We start from the raw sequence: 15189 nt of genomic DNA on the forward strand, positions 1-15189 counted from the left end.
AGGCACATTTTTATATCTCAGCCCTTGCTCCAGGCTACCTTCTGGTAAGATTTTACAGCAACTATTAACTTGAGAAATGTTTTCATATAATGATGGAGAACTGCTAGAAATAAGAGTATGACTGTTATAATGAAAAGTGGCGCCTTTTCAATTAGCGGCTGCTGTAGCTGGTTGTGTAGTTCACAGATCAGAATTACTTAGAGATCTGAAAGTAATTAATTGTATTTTTTTAGCTACTAACCCTTGCTGGGCCAGGGAGAACATGAAATGATACTACAGCTTGTGGATATACTGGATGGCTCTGATTTAGAGCATTGTCTCACAACGGCTGCGTGCAAAGGGTTTTAAACAGTCTAGTATCATCTTGGTGCAGTGCTCAGCAGATGCCTATGACTAGTTGGCAGCAGGGGCTACCTGTGGGTCACTGATCGTTGCTAATTTTTTTCCTGCACTCTGCTCCCAGCTGGGCACCTGAACCAGCAAGAGAAAACAGGGAGAGTGGCTCTCGCCACCTGTGTGTGCTCTTTGCTCTGATCCTACAGCTGGGTGTGGGGAGTGGGGTCTGGCCCCCTTGCTTTTGGGCATGCCTGGGAGCAGGAAAGGCCCTGTTTGAATCACACTGGCAATTCAGTATCAGGACAAAGCCCCAAACTGATAGTTGTTCTGGTGTGCCTCGGCTTTTTGCAGACACTCAGTACATCCACTGTGCTGAGTTCAAAGGGCCGATCACAGGGGATGCTTGCTATAAAAAGCTTTCCCTCATCCTCCAGGCTTAGGGGGATTCTAGGAATTCATGGTTCATGAGATATGTGGCTGTGGTGTCCATTTTTAGTGACCTTAAATGAAATTAAGGGCAACATGGAACATGTTTGTCAAAACACTAGTGACAATGACACTCCTGCAAGACCACGGGGTCAGCTTTCCTCGGGCAAACACAAGCAGGGCCAGCCACTGTGTCTGAAAGGTGAGGTAACGTCCCCTATGCCGCAGAAGCAGCTGCAGGTGCCCCAGGGTGCTCCAGCTGGGAGAGGTGCTTTGGGTGGTGGCAGGAGCTATTTGGGGTAGGCTTCTGGCTTCACACAAGTCCTGTAGGCTTCGTTCTGGTGAGGGAAGGCTGGTGCTGCAGCCTTGGATGAGTGTCCATGCAGTGTGGAGGGTGAATGGGTGATACTGAATAGTGACAGAAGATGACCAAAACAGGCAGGATGACTCGGGGCGTAGGAGACCCTTCCGCTCATGCACCAGGAGCTACCTCTATCCGTGCAGGCATGAAAGCTCCCATTGCTCCTGCCCACTGCTGTCCTCACCTGCCCTGCCAGGTGAGCTCAATTTGCAGCCATTGCCTGTCTGCTTTGTACCAACCAAAGAGAGCATTCGGGACTGGAAGACCTCCATTCAAAGCCCACCCTGGCCCAAAGGAGGTTCATATCCCCTGTGCAAGAGTTTATGAGTCAGCTTTGCAAGAGTTTTGCAAGAGTCAGTGAGGGTTTTATCTCATTGAAAATGTGCCACTGAGAACACGGGTTGTTGGGCCAGAAAGAGAGTAACCCAGCAGAAGCCTGGCTGTGCTGTCTGCTGGTCATGGTGCTTTGCCCTGAGATGGGAGAGCTCAGTACTGAGTCCTGCCTGAACCCACAACCTCTGCCGCAGAGCTGGAGAATCTCACTACATTTTTATGTTTTCTCCATGCTAATTCCCACTGGTTTCCTATGCTTTTCAGGGCACGCATATAGGCTAAAGTGGATTTGGTGATGGTTTTGCAGTGTGGTCCTGGAAGCCTGTGGCACAGCCCTGCTCTGCGGAAGGGGGAAGGGTGTGTGAGCCTATGCTGGCCATGCCTTGCTGCCAGTCCTCGGTCTGTGCTGCCCAAGCAAGAGTTGCATAGGTGCAGTGTACCCTTGCGCAGCCTGCTTCTCCTCAGACACAGCGCTGCCTTTCCCCAGGCATGGCCGTGCCTACAGCCCCAGGTGCTCCTGGTCACAACTGCTCAGGAGTGAGCAGAGCTGCACTGTCCTAGCTGGCATGCAAAGGTGGCTAGTGCCCAGCGTTTTGGTGGCTACTATGTCCCCTTACCAATATCCTTCTCACCTGGGAATTGCAGTCAGCTGTGTCTAAGAACCTGATAGCACGGTGTGACACAGCTTCTGCAGCTCCTTTTGGCAGCAAGAGTAGTGAGTGTCCTAGGCAGCCAAAGTGGTATTTGAAGCTAAATTTCTGTAGCATATTCAGGATTTGGCATTCATGAAATGTCCATCCCTGGCTAGATTTGAGTGTTGTTCTTTCTGATTAGCCTCTATTTTGCCATGGTTTGTCACATCATACTTCAGTCATGCTGTCATCATACTTCATCCTCCTGTCCTCCCTGACCCATGCAGTGATGGGAAGCCACAAGAATTGCCATAACTGATCCTACGTGAATCCTCATCGCCTTTTTCCCTTCCAGTGGCCTTGCCCTCCACCCCACGGGTAGCTGCTTTGTGTTCCCTTGCCACTGTGCAACTCTGCCCAGAGATCCCGTGAGCAGGAGCAGTGGGGCAGGTCCCTTTTCGACTACTATTTCTTTGATATATAGGTGAGTGCAGGCATGAGTGAAGTGCCGGCTGTAGTCATAGCTGGCATGACTGGGAGAGCATGTTCCCAGTAGAGGAAATTCTCACACAAAGAGCCTAGAAACCACAGTTAGGTCCCAGAGTTACTAAAATTGGAAAAAAGAGCAGTTCCTTTCTTTACATACTGTATATGGCAGAAAACGAACATGAATTGGTAAGCAGGCAGGAGTGTCGATTCCTTCCTTCCAAATATAGGGAAGGGGCCGAGCTAAGGGAAGGGGCTGAGTCTATAAAAGCTGTCAGGGAAAAAGCCCTTGTTGGTGGCTCCTGATCCCCTGGGCGTGCTCGTGGCCATGCTGTGACTAACCTGCAGAGGGGTGGAGGGCTCCTGCCACAGGTGCTGTTCCTCATGCTTGGAGCTTCGCAAGGCTGTAGCACTGCGGTGGGAAATCTGCTATAGATTCCTCGCTGCACCATTCCTTGGGTAGGGAAGGACTGGTATCTGCGGTTTACTTTGCTGGTCCTCAACTGGAGTGGTTGGTCGCAGTAAGTAAGTGAGAGGTTTTGGGCCTTCGGAGAGGCTGTAGCTTAGCTGGAGTCTGACCTTCCACTCTTTGTCTTTCAGAGATCAGAGATGTCAGCCCGTTCCTTCCTTCTTTCTGTTGACTGATTGTTAAGGTGAGAATTTAAGGCATGAGAGCTAATAGCTTGCCCAGATGGCATGAGCTGGCTCTTCCCTTGCACTCACGGTGGGAAGGTCCCCGTTCTTCCCCCTGCGTGAGCTGCTCTAACGGGCCATGGCACGTGTCTGTTCCTGCCCGCTACAGCTGCCCACCAGAGGACAAGGACAGGCTCCATGTTAAAAGGGAGTGGGGGAAATCATAAATGGAGAACTGGAAGAAAAACAGGCTTCAGGGCTTCAGTCTTTTTAAGGACTACATGAATCTGTCAGAGATCCCTCCCCTTTGCTGCACTTCCCCAGAGAGCCCTCCTGCTCCTTCGGGCATGGATCCCCTTTCCTTGGGGCCATGAAGGGTGGCAGCTCTTCTTCATTGCTTTTTTACATTCCAGCTTTGAAAGGCAAATATCTCCCTCAAGACCTTGCGGCACACATCTGAGAGATGGGAAGGGTGCTTTCAGAGCAGCCAACTTGGGAGGGCTGGGGGACGTTCAGCTCCACTCTGCTCAACTCAGGGGGACCACACAGGGGACCACCACAGCAGGGTCTGTCTTTCAGCTTCAGCCATGAGCAGAGACGCTGGCATGGAGGTTTTTGGTGAGGCTGCACCGTACCTGCGCAAATCAGAGAAGGAGAGAATAGAAGCCCAGAACCAGCCATTTGACGCCAAGACTTACTGCTTTGTGGCTGACCCCGAGGTGGAGTACACCAAAGGGAAGATCAAGGCTGCACAGGATGGGAAGATAACTGTTGAGACAGAGGATGGCAGAGTAAGTGCATTCCTCCTGGCCCTCCTCCCTGCCCTGCTGAGGGCCCGAGGACGTCTGCTAGGGAGGGCAAGGAGCACAGACAGCACTAGACTAGCTCAGGCAAGAAATCTGCCCTGCCCTGCCCTGCCCTGCCCTGCCCTCTGACTGGGACCAGCATAGCCTCCAGAGGAAAGTATTGCTCTGGATGCTGGGATGAAGGTATCCATTGGATAATTATTCTTGGATTAGGCTTTTAAAGATGAAGCAGTGCTCTGAAACAGGTTGGGTTGTAGCCTTGCCAGTCTTACTGTTCCTCAACTGATTCTTTTAACCCTTTCTCATCTAACACTGTCATATCCACTGATAAATTCCTTCCTTTACTGGTAGCAGAGCAGGCAGCTACTTTGAAAATCCCCTTTGCATGTGAAATTATCATCAGTGTCACTGGCTGCAGACAGTTTCCTAGAGGAGCCTCCAAGGTGTTAATCTTGCAAAAATGCTGAAATGTCTTAGCAGCTTGTGTCCTGATAACTTTTGTAAGAATAGCTGCAGCAGCCCAAAGAACCACCTCAACCAACATCTTGGCAGTAGGTGCTACAAGATTTTTAAGAAAGCAAATAAAGAATAAAGCAGTCATCCTTTGGTTCACCCCCAGCCTCCAGCAAACACAGGTATGTGACTAAGCAGAGGCTGCAACAGGCTACTGTGTACAAGGACCTGCCTTCGTGGGGGCTGGCTTTTTTATATCCATTCAAGCTTTTTGCCTCTGTAGTGTCCTGTGGGAAAGATTTCCACAGTTTAAAATTGGAGTATGTATGAAGTGCTTCCTTTTCTCTGCAATATGCAGCCTGGTAATTTCAGCATATTTTTTCACAAGGAGAAAAAGTGAATTATTCTTCCTTGCTATGGCCATGGTTCTCTCTGCTATTCCTGACTTTGCAGGCTTCAAAAGTGTCTCCTTTTCACCCCTAAATCCCAATCAAGTTATGCTCTCCTCTTAGAAAAGCTGTTTCATACCTGTGACCATCTTTGTGTCTCTTCTCTGGATCATTTCTGGTACAACTATATCCTTTCTGAAAGGTGTGATCAGTAATGAAGTTGTGAATGAACTGATGGACACATCCTAACACTCTCTTCTTTTCTCCCTTTCTTTTCTAATAATTCCTAATATTTTAGAGCTTCCTGCCCTCTTCTGAGCACTGAACTGACATTATGTTAGAAACCTCTATAAACCTCTAGTGACTCCCAGATATGTCCTGTGAGTAGCAGTTAATGCACAATCTCTTGTTCTATATGGAAACTTTCCTTGAATCCTAATTGCTCAAGTGTTTGAACACCTTAGAAAGGTATTTAGGGACACATACCACAAAGTTGCTTTTGAAAGCTGTGCCTGTAATTCTTGCTTTCTCAAAAGAAGCCCAAGATCATTCCACTAGTCAGGACCCAAGCTTGGAAATGGTGTTCAATCTTTCTGAATCGAATATGATTGCAGTAACACTACTTCCTCCTTGGATTGAACCAGCCTATGGGAGCAGCAATTACAGCATAAAAGCAATGGATAAAAGCAATGGGAAGAGCCATCTGGAGAAACGACAACAGGATTTTCAAGCTCCTTCATGGTTCAGCGTGGCCGAGATAAGCTGCTGCCATCTGTGTACATCTGCTTTCCTTCACATCTGCCCCCCCGCCCCCAGCATATCCACAGGCTCTGGCTGTGCGACAGGATGGTCACCCACAGTGTGAGCCAGTAGACGGTGCTATTTGGTAGAGCTAGAGCCTTTGTTTAATTAGGAATGGCAACAAGCAGAAGTGGAACAAATCTGTTCCAAGGAAGGATTTGCTGTTGATGAATCTTGTCTGTTAGTGTTCTGTCTCTCCAGCACTGTGCAGTGTGAATCTTGGAGGCTGAAAGGTAGACTGGCCAGCCGTTGTGCCCCTGGCTGTTACAGCCATGAGCAGCAGCAACCTGAAGTTCATAAGCAGCAATAATGTGTAGAAAGATCTGGTCAGCACAAATTCTGTCTGCGTTGTTGTAGCAATTCCAGGACAGTAAATTTACAACCTGTAAATTTGCCAGTGTTGTAGAGTTCCTGGCTGGCAGCAGTGTCTGCCCTGTAATAGCCATATCTTGTTTTGCACAGTTAAATAGAAAGAAGAATCTGAATTAGAGCAGCCTTACAGATGTTATTACTTCTCTGTGTTTGTGTCTCTGTGCGTACACACGGAAGGAGCATCAAGAGTTGCTGAATCAGGGTGTCCTGGTTTCCTTTTTAACTCTTTCTGAATTATAGATGGTTACTGTCAAACCTGATGATGTATATGCCATGAACCCACCTAAGTTTGACAAAATTGAGGACGTGGCCATGTTGACCCACCTGCATGAACCTGCCGTCCTCTACAACCTCAAGGACCGCTACAGCTCCTGGATGATCTATGTAAGTTCCCTCTCATGGCAAAGGAGAAAATCCAGCTGCCAGGAGACGGACTTCAGTCACTTTTCTGTTTTTTTTCTCACAGACGTATTCAGGTCTCTTCTGTGTCACTGTCAACCCCTACAAGTGGCTGCCGGTGTACAACCCGGAGGTGGTGTTGGCCTACCGAGGCAAGAAGCGCCAGGAAGCCCCTCCGCACATCTTCTCCATCTCTGACAACGCCTATCAGTTCATGCTGACGGGTGAGCTTTTCTGTTTTGACCAGACTCATAGAAAAAAACCTGTGTCAGAAACACTGCTTCTGCCACATGCCATTCCTTATCTGCCATGGGCTGAGTTGCCTTTGCCGTCTCTTACAGTGTGCTACCCCAACTCCTTGTTCTGTGTCATGTTGCAGATTATCTGGTTGGGCTCCCAGGCTCCCAACTATTGTACTTGAAATTAAATGTGCCTATTTTATCTCTAGGTGATGCAAGACCAGCTCCAGACAGTTTTCCCTGTCTCCTGAAATAGATTTTTTATTTTTGAAGTGCTGTGCTGTTGTACTGCACATTATCTGTATTTCTGGTCTAAGTACTAAGCTAAGCACCATAACAGGAACCACTGCAAAGGGCAGTTGCAGTTGGATAGGACACACTATCTGGGAAGTCCCTAGTCAGTACACCAGCACGTGGCTTCAAGCAACAGCAGATAGGTTCAGAACAGAGCTGGAAGAAATATTTTCACCAAAATAGATGGTTTTAGTTTGAATCAAGTCCTGTCCCGTATTAAATAGCAATAAAGGTAAAGAATGGTAAAGACAGAAGCAAAGAGGAGAGTGCGGAATGGAGCAAAGGTGGAGAACAGAAGACAAAAAGTGGAGTACAGGGAGGGGAAGAGAGGAGGAGAAAAAGACCATGCATCTTTTCAGTTTTGCTTGCAGAGATTGTTTCCCTTCGATGGGCGCTAGGTCATGGGTTACCTGAGAACCAGCACTTTTCCCTGCAGCTTCTCTGACTGCAGTTATTTTTTCCCTTTGACAGATCATGAAAATCAGTCTATCCTAATCACGTAAGTACATCTGTCACTTTGAACTTTGTCTTCAACAAAAAGTGGGCAGATAATTCTTCGCTCTGAACTTCCCTTTGACAGCGGAGAATCCGGTGCAGGGAAGACTGTGAACACGAAGCGTGTCATCCAGTACTTTGCAACAATTGCGGGGAGTGGGGACCTAGCCAAGAAGAAGGAGTCCTGGATGAAGGTGTGAGGAGGAAAGGCTTGGCAGAGGGGCAGTTCATGATGTTATCAACTTGTGGCTGCAGACAGCACTGGTGACAAACATTTACCTCAAAATATGAAATATCTTTTATTAGCTTCAGCCACTCTCTCAAGAGGCAGTAAGCCCAGGGGCTGATATGCAGTTAGGACCACAACAAATACAAGCCACCAGAGCTGCCACTGTTGCTGCCCAGGTGTAGCTTCACCTGGACTGAAACCAGGTCTGGGGAATTGGTGTCCAGGAAGAATTGGAAGCTCCAGTTTCTTCACACGGACCAGTCTGTCCCTGTGGCTGAGAGATGACAGCTCTGACCATGGGAGAAGTTCTGAATAAGAGAAAAATGAATGATTTGCCATTTACACACAGTGCTGGTTCTTGGCGCTGTAGTCGAGAAGATGCTGTAGTAATGCTGTACAGCTGAAATGAAGGTCACATGGTTGCACATGTAATCAGGCGAGCCGCAATATAGTCACTTTTTCCTACCACATAGCCCATGGTGTTTTTCAATAATTATTCAAATATTCTCACAGGGTACGCTTGAGGATCAAATCATCAGTGCTAACCCACTGCTGGAGGCCTTCGGGAATGCCAAGACTGTGAGAAATGACAACTCCTCGCGCTTTGTGAGTCGTTGTGTTTCTCTCTGCCCTCCTGCATTTCTAATACTGTTTACCTGCTTGTTACTTGCAACTGGGAGCCACTGGGCTGGGAGAAATGTTCTTTCTGACAAATTTCTTGGTTGTTTGTCAGATGCCAATGTGTTTACAGCTGTTTCATGCTCATAGCTGCGTGGGCTGCAACAAACTGTTCCCCTTTATCTATCTTTGAATATCTAAGATAATTCAGACTGATTTAAAGATACTTTCACTGAGATTCAAGAGAGAAAAATACTCTGGCGTCTTACCCTGAGGAATGCTGCACTGACCACTACCTTTTGTCTGCTTGCCAGGGTAAATTCATTCGCATTCATTTTGGTACCTCTGGAAAACTGGCCTCTGGTGACATTGAGACCTGTGAGTAAATGAGGTGGGCTTACTGCTTTACTGTAAAGTAAAGAAGAGCTTGAAAAATTTATACTTGCATACATATTACAGACTTGCTGGAAAAGTCAAGAGTCACCTTCCAGCTGAAAGCTGAGAGAAGCTACCACATCTTCTACCAGATCCTCTCCAATAAGAAGCCTGAACTGCTTGGTAAGGACAGCCATCAGCTGGTGACATTTTACAGTAAAATCAATATGGGAAACTTTTCCCTAAATATGCCAGCTCAGCGACAGAGGGTCCAGTGGCACCTGCTGGCCTAGCGCCATGTGTCACAAGCATCCAGCTTCCCCTTTCGGCAGGTGCCTCAGGCTGTGCAAAGCACTGAAGCTTTCATCAGGTGCTTATTTATGTCATCCACATTCCAGCATCGACGATGACTGGGTTACCAAAGCTGTACACAGCATTTTTGTCTCTGTATAATGGTGTTGCATTAGGGGTTACTCCACCTCCAATTTATCTTCCCTGGGTAAGTTCTAATGCAAACTGTGCAGGTGAGGTGCGGGGGTGGCTAATTTACTCTGCCTTACACCTTGCTGTTCTTGCTGGTGTGGAAAGTCCAACTTATATGGGCCAGATCCTGTGAATAATCTTCAATAGAAAGGTGAGAAATCCCCTGGGTGGAGGATGGCCAGATATCCTGGTCTACAAACCATCTATCTGAACTCTTCATCATATGGGCAAAAGTTCTTCCCCGCTTCCAGTAAAGCCCCTCCAGCCTTTTCCCCCTTCCCACTGCCATGGCATACCCTGCCCATGCCCCGCATCTGTCCCAAACCCTTTTGCCACACACTCAGCACTCATCCTCACTCCACTCTGTCCATCCCTCCCAACTATCCACAGAACATTTCCCAAGGTGGAGCTCCTACCCCCATCCTCCCACTATGTGCCCTCCCATCATTTACCACCTCCCTCTTCCCTTCCCAGAGGGACTGCCGTGTGCCAGGGGACTGCATGTCTGTACAAGGACACAGACAGATTTATCTTCGGTGTATGGAGGGCTTCCTCTCCTGCACACTGCACAACCCCACTGCACATCTGCACACCTTCACTTCTGCTCTTACTCTGCCATAGGATTCAGGACTGAAAATGAGTTGTGAATTTTGGCCTCAATTAGATGGAGATAAACACACATGTTTGTATTACTTATGTGCACCAGCACACACCTTGCACCCCAGCGGGTGCAAGGGGCATTCAGGATGGATTAGTATATGTCGTGTATGAGGATAAGCACGTATGAGTCTTACCTAAAAGTATCTTTCTTAGAAGCTGTTGGATGGCCCTTGTTCCTTGTCTGCCAGTGCTGAATGTTTAGCCCCCAGTTCACAGCATATTAAACTGGTAGGGCTGAGAACCTGCCTGGGACGTTCTGCTCATCCAGTGGAAAGCAAATGAATGGCTTTACTCTGTCTTTCTTGTCTCTTAATAGAAAACCAAGAGTTTGGGGATGCAGAAGGAAAAAGAGCCTGTGAAACCTTGCTGAGCCTTTATTCCATTTTCATTGCTAGGATCTGGCTCTCACTCCTTCATTTGCCTTTCAGAGATGCTCCTCGTCACAACCAACCCGTATGACTACCCCTTCATCAGCCAAGGGGAGATTTCTGTGGCCAGCATTGATGACCAGGAGGAGCTTGTTGCAACAGATGTGAGTACATTTAGCAAGGAGAGACAGTATCACTTTTACCATCACTACCATTATAATCAGCTGATCTATCCGGTGTGCAGGCAGCCATTGACATTTTGGGCTTCAGCCCTGATGAGAGAATGGGGATTTACAAACTGACAGGGGCAATCCTGCACTGTGGGAACATGAAGTTCAAGCAGAGACCATGTGACGAGCAGGCAGAGCCGGCTGGCACGGAAGGTAATACCTTCATGGCTTGGAGAGACGTATTTCCAACTGTTTTCATACCATTTTTCACTAGAAATGCAAGGAGTCTTCCAGGAAAGAAGCAGTTGTTCCTTGATGAACGTAAAAAGGAGGTACAACCTTCAACTTACCACCTCCTGTAGAGTCATTTTCTGCATCTACTTTATTCCTGATGGCTCTGCTGAAGGACTTGTGCCTGGGACATGTTACTGTAGTGTTTGCCAGTTTCTGGTAACACATCCAGACTTGTTCTGCTTGGGTGACATTGTGGAGAAGTGGCTTGAAGGGAAAAACACTTGTCCCATCACCAATGCACTCACTGGTTTTACCACACCTGTTGGGGCTGCTGTAGCCTCTCAATCATGAGGACCAGCCCTACAAGGCTGTTTGGAAAAGTAAATGAGAACGTTGGTCAAGCTTTGTAGATAGGGTAAAGCCAACCAGTTTGCCAGGTTTCAGAGTGAGCTCTGGCTTGCTCCAATGCATTCTGTCAATCCCAGCTAAGAAGAAAGTCCTTCAGCATTTTTTTTGTTTTACAGAGGCTGACAAAGCAGCATACCTGATGGGACTGAACTCAGCAGACTTGCTGAAAGCTTTGTGCTATCCCCGGGTGAAAGTGGGAAATGAATATGTCATGAAGGGCCAAACAGTGGATCAGGTGAGTGTCAGGGAGCGGCAGGGACAGTTGTCTCCCTAAGGGACAGGAGTGGGTGCAGGTCACAGCTGAGGATGGTCAGGACCATTAAGGCCTATTAGTGCACTTTGTGGGCTGACAGTATCTGTGCGTGGTGGAGGGGCTTTTTATTCTGGTGATGCACTAGCAGTGCCCTGACACAGCTGTGTGAACCATCTCCCTGCAGGTGCACCAGGCAGTGAATGCCATTTCCAAGTCAGTCTATGAAAAACTCTTCTTGTGGATGGTGATGCGCATCAACCAACAACTGGATACTAAGCTGCCAAGACAGCACTTTATTGGGGTCTTAGACATTGCTGGCTTTGAGATTTTTGAGGTTTGGTTTTACATAGCACTCTCAGACTTCTGTCTGTCTTTAAACGCTTTTTTCCTTTTGTTTGACTTTTCTGACCTTTCCTCCTCCTCGCCCCAATGCAGCCCCCAAGAACAGGGCAAATCTCTGTGAAGCTGCTTCTGCCTTTGTAGATCTATCACCCACTTTGTAAGAGAAAAGAAACAGCAGAAGCATAGGCATGAAGCTGCTGTCTCCCTCCCCACAGAATCTGTATTTAGTGACATTAGGGTCACCCAAAAACATCGCCAATGTAGGCTACATCAACCATGTGCTGCACAGCACAACTTTTCTGTAAGCCTGGACCACCCATGATATATGTTTTACGCTATTATCAAAACCCTTCAGGGATAGTCTGGCTGACCTTGCCTTGACATCTCTACGAAATAAATTGATTTGACTCAGTTTAACAATATTAACACATTTACTCAAATATTAGTTCAACAGCTTTGAGCAGCTGTGCATCAACTTCACCAATGAGAAACTGCAACAGTTCTTCAACCACCACATGTTTGTGCTGGAGCAGGAGGAGTACCAGAAGGAAGGAATTGAATGGACATTCATTGACTTTGGGATGGACCTGGCGGCCTGCATTGAGCTTATAGAAAAGGTGAGTTTCTTACACAGCTTGTGAGTAAACAAATCAGATCTGGAAGGGGTTCTTGAGAGTCCTTGCACTGAGTGCCTTCAATACACTCTCTCTGTGAAGCTTCCAGATCTGCTTACCTCCTCCCTTCCTTTAAACATAACCCTTGTGATTAATTATCCACTGAGTGGAAATGTATTCTGCCTTCTAAAAAGACATTGCTTTTATTTCTCTGTTCTGTCTGTCTTCGACATCATTATAAATTGTCATTTCATTGTCATATTTACCCCAGTTGTCTTCTGTCTTTGCATATTGGTTCCTCCTCAGGTTTTCCTCTCAGCTAAATTCAAATGTTAGAAAGCCTCATGTCTGCTTGCTTTTTCCTCCTTCTGGATAAAGAGAAGTCACTACTGTATTCCAAGAAGTTAGTGCACAGTTTTTGCTTGGCTTGCTTTGTTTTCCAGCCAATGTCTGGGTAGTTCACCTATTTATGAAAATCTGGTGCTTTTGAATATTTTGCTAGCTGTTCACAAAAAATCTTGCTTACCTGCTCCTCCCAAGCTAATTCTCTATAGAATACCTCCAGTACTTTAATTTTAGCATTTCTTTCATTCCATATTATTATAACTTGAATTCATCTTATTTGAAAACACCTTATTTCTATTCAGCCTATGGGCATCTTCTCCATCCTGGAAGAGGAGTGCATGTTCCCCAAGGCAACTGACACCTCTTTCAAGAACAAGCTCTATGACCAGCATCTGGGCAAGTCCAACAACTTCCAGAAGCCCAAACCTGTCAAAGGCAAGGCTGAGGCCCACTTCTCCCTGGTGCACTATGCTGGCATGGTGGACTACAACATCTCTGGCTGGCTTGAGAAGAACAAAGACCCCCTGAATGAAACTGTTGTGGGGCTGTATCAGAAATCATCTATGAAAATTTTATGCAGTCTTTATGCCACCTTTGCTTCCATGGATGAAGGTAAGATCAGAGGATTATGTCTCCTGTCTGGTGTTTCCAACTGTAGCTATCACCTGACTCGAATCAGTGTTGAGTCAGTATTTGTGCTGTATGTATTAGATGCATGATTATAATGCTGTCAAAGGGATCTACAGCAGTACCTCAGTTGGACTGTCATCTCATTTTCCAGCTGAAGGTGGTGATATCAAGAAGAAAGGAACCAAGAAAAAGGGCTCTTCTTTCCAAACTGTCTCTGTACTCTTTCGGGTAGGTGTGTTCTCTGGCGCAGCATAGGCCAGCTGCAGAAAATGCCGAGAAGGCAATCCTGTCAGACCTGTCTGCACTAGTTCACCTTTCCCACTTTCTCTGTTGCCATACGATACTGTGGAAAGTTACCTTTGGGCTTTGGTAAAGGTTAATTTGAATTCTGCTTTGCTCATGAGGTCGAATAGGATGATGGTGGAGAAGGGAAGGCATGTGCTTTGATCAGGTTGCACCGTTTCAAGACAGCCTAAAGGCTTTGGGCATCCTTCCCCTATTTGGCTGTAATTGGCCTCTTCCAGGATGTGTCTCTCTGAGTACAGGGCATTGTGTGGCAACTAGTGCCTTGCAGTCAGTGTGGGCAACACAAATTACATGTTGCAGCCCCTTGATGCTGCTGTGACCCATCTATATCCTGGGGCCAGGAACAGGCTCAGCCCTTCCTGACAGGATGAGGAGTGCAACATCCATCTGGCTGTGACGTGGGGCATACTCAGAGTAGGTCATTATTGCATGAGATGATTAAAGAAATGCAATGCTAACAAAAACTGTTCTGCAGAGCAGATGACGTCTGATGCCATAGACAAACAGGGATTTTGTGGCTCAATTCTCTTTTAAATATACCTAACTAATATATCTAAGTAATAAAAACAAATCAACCCATTAATTCATTTGATCAACAGCTCATTTGATCAAGAAAGACCACTATTGGTATCCCAGAATATTGTTCATTTCTTTCCGTCCTCATCATGTTTAATAGCTCTTATGATTAGCTTCTAACCACTAAGGACACATCTTCATTTTAAGACAGGTGGAAAGTTTATCAGTTGTATGCACTGTTAGTAGCTATTTACTTTGCTGATGCCTATATAGGATTGTAGAATATTCACTAGAAGAGTAAGGAAAAACTTCTGAATTTTTATTTTTCATCAGAGTCAAATCATATTGAGAATATTTGCATTATGTCTTGCAGTAATATAGAGATTGCAAATGATCTCTTTTTTACAGGAAAATCTAAATAAGCTGATGTCCAACTTGCGAACAACTCATCCTCATTTTGTGCGTTGTATCATTCCCAATGAAACAAAGACCCCAGGTAATTCATAAAACATAGATTAGAAATTGGCAGAAAGACCAATTGACCAATGCTAGAAAAATCAATATATCCCCATGTTGCTCTGTCACAGGCCTGATGGATCACAAGCTTGTTCTGCACCAGCTGAGATGTAATGGTGTTCTGGAAGGCATTCGAATCTGCAGGAAAGGATTTCCTAACAAGATATTATATGGGGATTTTAAACAAAGGTCTGCAATAACATTCTTGTGTTTGCATCAAGCCCAATTCATTTGAGAGAAGAGTCTTGCTAAACAAGTCAATGATATAGTTCTTAGGAAAAGACTATTTTAATATTTAACAACTATAGAAAGTATGAAGACATATCTAATAGCAGGGTCTGTGTGGGCAGTGCCCACCCAAGTGCCTTCCTGAATACTGTATGCCAAAACCTATTTTCACTTCATTTATGTTCAGCTGAATGTTTGGGTATTCTTTGCTTAAATTCCCAAATTTGACACAAGCATGTTTCAGCAAAAATATGTAGGGTGGTCTATATCACATCCTATATTCAACCACTATCTAGTAGAAGTTTGAAGATTGTTTAAAGAATTCTGACTAGAATGGCTTTACTGAAAGGAAATGGTGTTAAACCTGATACCACTTTTTTGATGAAATTACAAGCTTGAGTGGCTAATGTAGCTACATTAACAAATCAGACTTCAGCAG

At 46.1% G+C, this 15189-nt stretch overlaps 1 protein-coding gene across 1 annotated transcript in view; it reads left to right on the top strand.

The window, feature by feature from the left end:
- The first annotated feature begins 3812 nt into the window (after positions 1 to 3812).
- The window catches only part of LOC103925369 (myosin-3-like), a 19487-nt gene continuing 8110 nt past the window's right edge, over positions 3813 to 15189 (top strand). The window contains exons 1-17 of the mRNA XM_009334077.1: positions 3813 to 3998; positions 6269 to 6412; positions 6495 to 6651; positions 7432 to 7459; positions 7541 to 7649; positions 8198 to 8290; positions 8617 to 8680; positions 8762 to 8860; positions 10249 to 10352; positions 10433 to 10571; positions 11117 to 11235; positions 11438 to 11587; positions 12042 to 12212; positions 12857 to 13166; positions 13336 to 13412; positions 14415 to 14502; positions 14594 to 14711. Coding sequence (XP_009332352.1) covers positions 3813 to 3998; positions 6269 to 6412; positions 6495 to 6651; positions 7432 to 7459; positions 7541 to 7649; positions 8198 to 8290; positions 8617 to 8680; positions 8762 to 8860; positions 10249 to 10352; positions 10433 to 10571; positions 11117 to 11235; positions 11438 to 11587; positions 12042 to 12212; positions 12857 to 13166; positions 13336 to 13412; positions 14415 to 14502; positions 14594 to 14711 — 2156 coding nt within the window. The remainder of the gene's footprint in view (positions 3999 to 6268; positions 6413 to 6494; positions 6652 to 7431; positions 7460 to 7540; positions 7650 to 8197; positions 8291 to 8616; positions 8681 to 8761; positions 8861 to 10248; positions 10353 to 10432; positions 10572 to 11116; positions 11236 to 11437; positions 11588 to 12041; positions 12213 to 12856; positions 13167 to 13335; positions 13413 to 14414; positions 14503 to 14593; positions 14712 to 15189) is intronic.

The sequence above is a fragment of the Pygoscelis adeliae genome, unplaced genomic scaffold (genome assembly GCF_000699105.1).
Source record: "Pygoscelis adeliae isolate BGI_AS28 unplaced genomic scaffold, ASM69910v1 Scaffold11, whole genome shotgun sequence".
In the NCBI taxonomy this organism is placed as follows: Eukaryota; Metazoa; Chordata; class Aves; order Sphenisciformes; family Spheniscidae; genus Pygoscelis; species Pygoscelis adeliae.